Source organism: Nothobranchius furzeri, chromosome 1 (genome assembly GCF_043380555.1).
Source record: "Nothobranchius furzeri strain GRZ-AD chromosome 1, NfurGRZ-RIMD1, whole genome shotgun sequence".
NCBI lineage: Eukaryota > Metazoa > Chordata > Actinopteri > Cyprinodontiformes > Nothobranchiidae > Nothobranchius > Nothobranchius furzeri.
In genome coordinates this window covers 79,802,166-79,810,224 of record NC_091741.1, presented here as the reverse complement: position 1 = coordinate 79,810,224, position 8,059 = coordinate 79,802,166, and the positions used below count along the sequence as shown (strand labels likewise).

Genomic DNA, 8,059 nt, shown 5'->3' with positions numbered 1-8,059 from the left:
TACTTTTTTCTGAAGAAAAAAGCCTCATTTATGTGAAATTAAAACATGAGTTTTAGGGGCTAAACAACAAAAGGATGGAAATAGAAAATGTGACAGGAAATGATCTTTGATGGTACATTTCCAGATAACCAATCAGTAAACAAGATCACCACACCTCCTTTTGTCACTGAAATATAAAGACACAGTTCAATGAAAAATGTGTGAAGATGATTCTGCTGTGGGTTATGCTGCTCCTCCTTCCTCAGGGATGTAAGTAAAATCCACACTACTTCTGTATTACATCTGTGAAATACTTTTATTAACGCTCACACTTTTTTAGACACCTTGATTCGAGTCACCACAGCTGGACTTGGTGAAGCTGTGACTTTGACATGTTCTCTGCCTGATGAACAGAAGGGCAGTAGTGACCTTCATTGGTACAAGCAGAGCACTGGGAATACTCTGACTTTAATGGTGAAGCAGTTGACAGATGGAAAACCTAATTATGAAGCAGGATTCAGTGCCTCCAGACTGAAATCAACATATGAAGAGAACGTTTACAGTCTGACCATTTTACAGACCGTTCAAGAAGATGAAGGAATGTATCACTGCTCTATCGTTGACTGGAATAAGAATTACTGGAACGGGACCTATCTGTCAATAAAAGGTAATGTAATTGTTAGGTTTATTTTGTAATACGAATTCCAGCTCTAGTTTTGAAATCCTCGCATTAAATATTCTACTACAATAACGTTTGATTTGTTAAATACAAATGTCATGTCACAAAGAAAATTACTTTTTTCTCAACAAACAAATAAATTAATAAATAACACGTTATATAACAAATCTAATCAGTTACGTGAAGGCATATGAAGATGAAAAAAGTATGAAATCTGTTAACCTTGTTTGAATATTAGATTTACATGAATAATTTATCTTGCAGTAGTGGAAAAATAGCTTGTTAGTGAGTATTTTATTTTACTAAGAGTCCAGTTTGAACCTAAATAGATCAGGAATTAGATTTACGCTCAGCACTAAATGACTGACTGGTTTTCTTTCTTTCATTGCTTAAATAGATTCAACTGTAGGGTAACCTTAATGGTTTACATTACATTGTCACTCTGCATGACAATTCATGTATTGATGTGCAGCTATACTCAAAAATTCTGCATCTACAAATTAGAATGTCTTCATTGTCAATGTGCAGCAGTTCAAACAGTTATTTTTTGTGCAACTCCTCATCGTGTAACGGCTGTACCAGAAGGTGTGCACAAGACAACAACAAACTGATTTAAGCTGCTTTAGATCTTTTGAAGTACGCATTTGTGGAAGTTGTTATTATTTTTTTATCTTAAATGTTTGAATTGTCTCGATTTGAGACAACAATTATGACAGGTCAAATAATTTCATGACAGATTTTAAAACCCAATTTAAAAATTAACAACAACAGCAGTGGTCTACAGCATAGCAGCTTATTCTAAAGCACTGTAGCTGCAAAGGCTCCAATCCCTTTGAGCTTGTGGCTTGTTTGTGGATTGCTCAGCTGTTGGTCAGCTGATCTGGGAGATCAGAAAGGTGGGTGGAAATGATGCAACTCAGAGGGATATTGGGCGAGGCTGATTAACAAAAGCAAATAAATAAAGCAAGTGACTTATAAATATATTCTAAAATGTTCAGGCAGCCAGTGAAGTAAAATCATGGAGTAATTATAAACTAAATGTAGAAGCGCTTAAAACTCTATACACAACACAGAAATGCCACTAGAAGTTTTAACAAAATATTAGATAAAAAGAGACCAAATATAATGAGTCCTCTCTAGTTCATGTTTTTTTCTTGCTCGTTGCAACACACCTGTAAAAAAGTTCAAACATTTCTAAGCCTTTCTTTAACTGTTGGTTTTAATGACCTTTTGGACATTTTTGTATGTTATTGTCTAGGACCTTCTGAGAAGGGATCACACACCACTGTCATCCAGCATACAGTCTCTGATCTGAACCGCCCAGGAGACCCAGTGACTCTCCAGTGTTCAGTCTTCTCTGATTCAGACAAGAAGACGTGTTCAGAAGATCTCAGAGTGTTCTGGTTCAGAGCCAAGTCAGATACATCTTACCCAGACATGGTCTACAGTAAGGGAACTCAACACAATCAATGTGAGAAGAAATCTCGGAACAGATGTGTGTCATCTATGAACTTCTCCACCTCTGATCCTGGCACTTATTACTGCGCCGTGGCCACATGTGGACAGATAATCTTTGGAAATGGAACCAAAGTGGCAGCAGGTATGCTTTTCTTAGTTTAAGTGCTGATTATTGTTGATGGTGCAAAAATAAGTCTGTAAATTTGTGTTTTTGCTCTCTTAAAGAAACAGCAGACCCTACTTCCACTCAGCTGTGGGTGACATTAACCTGCTTGGTCATTTCTGTGATTGCTAATATTGCTTTTGTCTGTTGCCGAAATCAGAGAGCGGCTTGTAAACGATTAAAACGTAAGTGGAAATGACTTAATTTAGCTGTGCTTTTTGAATAAACATTATTTTGTGTTACCAGATGGGGAAGTGGTTTAGAAAACCATGATATTAACACTAAAACAATTGGGTAAAATTAAGAAATAACGACTTTAACTGATGTGAGGTCAAACTTTTTATTAAAGGTGCAATATGTACTCTTGGAAAAAGATGTTCAGGTGCTGAAAAAACAAACAAACATATCAAAGGTCTGACCCATACTCCCCAGCTCTCTCCACCGTTTTGACAAAACAATGCCATCAACTTGCCTCAACCCCTTGATGCGGCATCAGGGATTCTTAGGTCGCTTATAGGTGGTCAGACTGTGGCGGTAATGTTGTGCAGTCGTGTCCTTTTTAAGATTAGGCGAAGGCGACATGAAGGGGGTATGTGGCGGCAGGGGCGTCGGACTGGGGGGGGGGGGGGTACCGTTTACCCAGGGCCCACTGCAGGGAGGGGCCCTGAGACAGCTTTGAATAAAAATGTTTTATTGTTGTTGTTTTTTTCCCCCAACTTACTTAATGTCTTAATAAACTTCCCTTTACCTGGATAAAGAGGTTAAGAAACAGAATTTCGCCTTAAAAATAATAACTGAATAATCTCTGAGGCATCTATCACCCCTTAAAATGTGCAAAGTGGTTCAGTCCACACCTGCGGCCAGGGGCTGCACGGCCGCATGTACAGCTAATGAGACATCGCAGATGCCGACAGCCAGAGCTGGAGGCAGGAGAGTCAGTCATGTATTTTCCCAAGAAAGGGAAATCTGGCTTCCAGAAAAGAAAAGAAAAGAAAAGAAGGAGAAAAAGTTAATTGAACAGAAGCAAGTACTGTCTAGGTTCTTCAAGAAGGAAGGTGAGCAGCAGCAGAACACAGTTTTAGCTGATATTAGCTAGCTCTCAGAAACTGTTAGGTGTTCAGTGTTAAACGCCTTTAGTTTCACCATCAAGATCAAATATAAATTAATTAGTGTTATCAGTGAAAACACTAATTAATATATATATATTAACCAGAATTATTATCGCGGGCGGCCGTCGCCAATTAATTCGCGGACCTCGCAGTAAAAACAGGTTCACTCTGTGTGGATATTTCAGCTCCTTCCCAGTCATGGACCAGGACAAACTTGATATCGATGGATTCGTGGTAATCTCAGGAATGAGAAGCTGCCACTGTTTTTCGTATAGCATGATGACACTGGTGTTAGAGGATTGTTATTGACTTGGTTAGATATTTTAAGCCTATTTTAAATTTCTTTATATTTGATCTTGAAAACGGACAATCTTATAATTTGGCTGATAATGCAGGGATTATAAAATTTAGAGTACATTACATTCACAGAGAGAACCTGGTTCATTTCATGTCATATGTATTTAATATATCAATATTTATCAGCAAAGCTTAACATCATGAACCATGACAGACATGACTGAAGAGCAGATGAAGATATCATGCCAGGCACTGATGAGAAAATATTACAAGGATCTCACAGCTGAATTTGAGAATTAGATGCTACACCTGAGAACAATATATGGTGCCACATTTCCACACATTCGGTCTCCTCTTGAGCTGCTTAATGCCATCTACAGGATGCAGTTACAGAGCATTTTCGGAGAAGTTTGTATTGGACTGAGGATATTTTGCACACTACCTGTGACTGTTGCTGGGGGTTAATGGGCTTTTAGCAAACTGAAACTGGTGAAAAATTATTTGAGATCAACAATGTCCCAGGATAGACTGAACAGCCTAGCTCTTCTTTCTATTGAAAGCCAATTAGCCAAAGGATTGGACTTTAAAGATCTCATAAGTGATTTTGCTAACATGAAGACCCGTCAGTGGGCATTTACTGGAAAATAAATTCCAGGATTTTTGTTTGAACACATTGTTGGCAAATAAAAATAATTATATGTGAAGTCTGGGCATTTCACTTTTATTATGCTGGCATTTGTATTTGCTCAATATAGAGGTTAAACTAAGATCATATTTATTGTCTTGTCTTATAGCATGGCAAAAAATGTGTAAGAGAGATATTAAGTAATTGAGCATGGGGGCCCACCTAGAAGACTTGTACCTAGGGCCCAGAATTTGTTGCTACGCCCCTGTGTGGCGGTCCCTGCACTGCCGCAGATTTCTGTGTATATTGGATATAACTTGCTTTTTATTGCAATTGAAGCCACAATCGTTACATATTTTTTTAATAAGCCGCTCCTAAAGGTGTCTGTCTCCCACAGTCCCTGTGCAGTCTCTAATGATCAGACCTCCGGCTCTAACATACAGAAGCTCCTGGAGCTCTGCATTGCTCCAGTTTGCCATCTCAGCTGATTTTGTTTTAAAAGCATAATTTACAGCCCGTGTTTACTTTAATTTTCAATTAAGTTGCCAGCCGGAATTTACCATTAATCCTCTACGCCATCATGACGCCTCCCTCTGTTGTGCCAAGGTGCAATCTAAATTTATATGACAGACAATTACCGCAATATAACTTCAAAGCGAAGTGGAACAAATGCCGCAAAATTTGCGCAACACCATGCCGGCACGGTGCGTTTATAAGACACACCGTGGTGATATTACGCCGATTTGCCGGCACTTTATGTCTAGACCCAGAGAACTGGATGGCTGCAAAAAAAATGATCCAATACTGGCTTGTGACACACACACACACACACACGCACGCACGCACGCATGCACGCGCGCGCACACACACACACACACACACACACACACACACACACACACACACACACACACACACACACACACACACACACACACACACACACACACAGTTTTATCAGACTGCCAAAAAAGCTTTTGTCTAATAAGTTTCTGTTTTGAACGTTGAAGATTTTGGTCTCAGAAATAGATTCCAGATTTGTTAAAGGTGCAGTCTGAGATGTTTCTCTGGAACCTTTTTGCCATCAAGGAATATTCGTCCCATAGTGTTGGCAACCCAAAAATTAAATGTGTGAAAAAAAAACATCTTAAATCATGTGAAACATACAATTCTGTGTGTGTGTGTGTGTGTCAGTTCAAATAAAAAAATATTGCTTCTCTCTATTATTAGGGGTAGAAAGGACAAATTCACGACAAGGACAGAACCCGAGCCAGCCAAACACTGATGTAAGAAGTATACAACTACAACAATACAATAAAATGATTTTCATGGTTTTATAAGTACTTTTTACATTTTTTGCACAGGTTGAATATGGACATGATCTGATCTACTCGGCAATAAGTTTCTCTGAAGAAGGGGGAAGGGGAAAGAAGAAGAGAAAGTTAATGCCAGAGGAGAGTGTCTACTCCCAAATTAAACTCTGAATTTGAGTATGGCTTAGGTCCTAAGCCCCAGCAAGAAACATGTAGAACAGTAAATGATAAATGGTCCATACTTGTATAGCACCTTTCAGAGTCAGAGGACTGCAAAGCGCTTTACACTACAGCCTATCATTCATCCATTCACACACACATTCACACACTGATGGTGATGATCTAAAATGTAGCCACAGAGGAGAGGCTGCCGAGCACAGGCACCACCGGTCTCTCCGACCACCACCAGTAGGCAATTTGGTGTAGTTGTATATTTATACACTGTAACTAGATAATTTAATTATTTGATTTTGTATATTTATACACCTCAATTAGATCTAAGTAATCAATCAGAAGTGGTTGTTTTTATCATCAGGGAGTTTACTTAAACACTCTGTATTGACTGAGAGACAAGAAAAGAGATTCCATGGTAATGTATATCAGTCTGTCTGGTGCATTCCTGTTTATTCATTTAAACACATAACTCATGACATCTTTATTTCACAGATCATTCACCTGATTATTAATGATCAACAAATGCTTTGATTAGCTTATCACAAATAAAGTACTTTGATTAATCAATGAAAAGCGTTCTTCTTCTGTTCTTCTGTCTCTTCTCCTGGAATGTAAACATACTGAACCAAGCGTCCGACCTTGGTGATGTTACTGTGTGAAGGGGCAGCTGTTAAGGGCAGACCATTATAAGATTCATAACGCTACAGTGGGTTGAGTGTCTTGCCCAAAGACAAGGAGCAGCACTCTCCGCTGGGAGCCAGGATCAATCCCATAACCCTCTGATTACTGGACAACCTGCTCTACCGCCTGAACAACACGTTCTCACACCCGAAGCGTCAAAAAATGATGCTGGGTGACCAAGCGTTTGTTTCCAGAGTTACGGAGGCGACGTGCTGTGCCAGAGCATTGGTTTCCGACGCCCACGGTAAAACGCACATTTAACCGACATTTAACTTCTAACCTCTTGCTATTTAACCTTCCCCTCACTCCCATCCAAACCTTAACCCTGTTGCTCATTCTAAACTTCCTATTAACTGTGTTGAGAGGAATGTTGCAACTAGAAACAAAGTTTTGAAAGTGCAAGAGGGTTAAGGTTAGAATGGGGTGGGATGAATGTTAAATAGTAAGTTGGTGAAATCTCCATTTTACTGCGGCAGTCAGAAAATGATGCTCTGGCACAGCGCGTCGGCTCCCGATGCACCGGGAAACAAACACTTGGTCACCCAGCATCATTTTTTGACACTTCAGGTGTGAGAAAGTGTTGCCCTGAGCTGCTGCTGCCCAAGGAGGGTCCTTGGGAAAGATACTAAACGCCCAAAATTACCCCCTGGGCTGCACATAAATGACAGCCCACTCACCGTTCCTCAGGAATTGGTGAAATGCAGATAAATTACTTAACCAAGGAGATTAATAAAGTAAAAGTTACTATATTTATTTCAAACCTCTGAACAGATATTTAATGCATGTTAGAACAATTTGAATCATGTCCAAAGTGTGGCCCGAGGGCCATTTTCAGCCCTCCAAATTATTTTATAATTGCCTTTGTAGAATGATGAATTTTGTCTTTCCATGGGCCGCTGATGTAGACTGACTCTTGGAAATTTTTTTTGTTTCATATTCTTACCAATAGCCTTTTTTGGATCTAATTTAAGGATTACAAATAAATTACCATAAAACAATTATTGTAATTTTTTAAATGAAAGAAATCAAGCTGACTATATATCCTAATCCTGTTAGTGTAGTCCACCGCGCAGCAAGCTATTCCCATTTTACTGTGAAATCAAATAAATAAAAGCAATAAAAGGCTACAAACTGGCTTGTTTTGACTAGCTTCACTGGAGTTGTATAAACTTTTTTTTGCCCACCGCCATGGCAAAAGGGGCGATCCCATGAGTGGCGTAACGTCACGTGCAAAGGGTCAATTGCAAAAAATCCCCTGAAAATATGTCTTTCATGAAAACAGTCTTTTGTAAAAACGCAGTAATTAAACCTGACACCTAATGCCATGTCAGGTCTCTTATGGCGCTTACACATAGCGTCGGCACCGTCAGGGTTTGATGGGGCCGGATGGAGTGAGTTCGGTCTCGAACGGGCGGTGTAGTGTTCACATATAAATCCAATGGACTTCTCAGGAATGCAGAAATCCCCGAACTTGTGGGCGGTGTTTAATAAGAGCAGGAAAGTCTGCGGTGTCCTCCATAATAAGATAAACAAACCCGGGCATGAGCTATGTTGCTTTTGGTGACTCTGAACCACATTATT

At 39.5% G+C, this 8,059-nt stretch overlaps 1 protein-coding gene across 1 annotated transcript; it reads left to right on the top strand.

The window, feature by feature from the left end:
* Positions 1–208: 208 nt before the first annotated feature.
* LOC107374745 (uncharacterized) lies at positions 209–6,771 on the top strand. The gene is made up of 6 exons (XM_015942982.3): positions 209–249; positions 320–646; positions 1,917–2,258; positions 2,342–2,464; positions 5,541–5,596; positions 5,675–6,771. The coding sequence occupies exons 1-6, from the start codon at positions 225–227 to the stop codon at positions 5,792–5,794; spliced, it is 993 nt and encodes a 330-aa protein (XP_015798468.3). The 5' UTR covers positions 209–224; the 3' UTR covers positions 5,795–6,771.
* Positions 6,772–8,059: the final 1,288 nt, after the last annotated feature.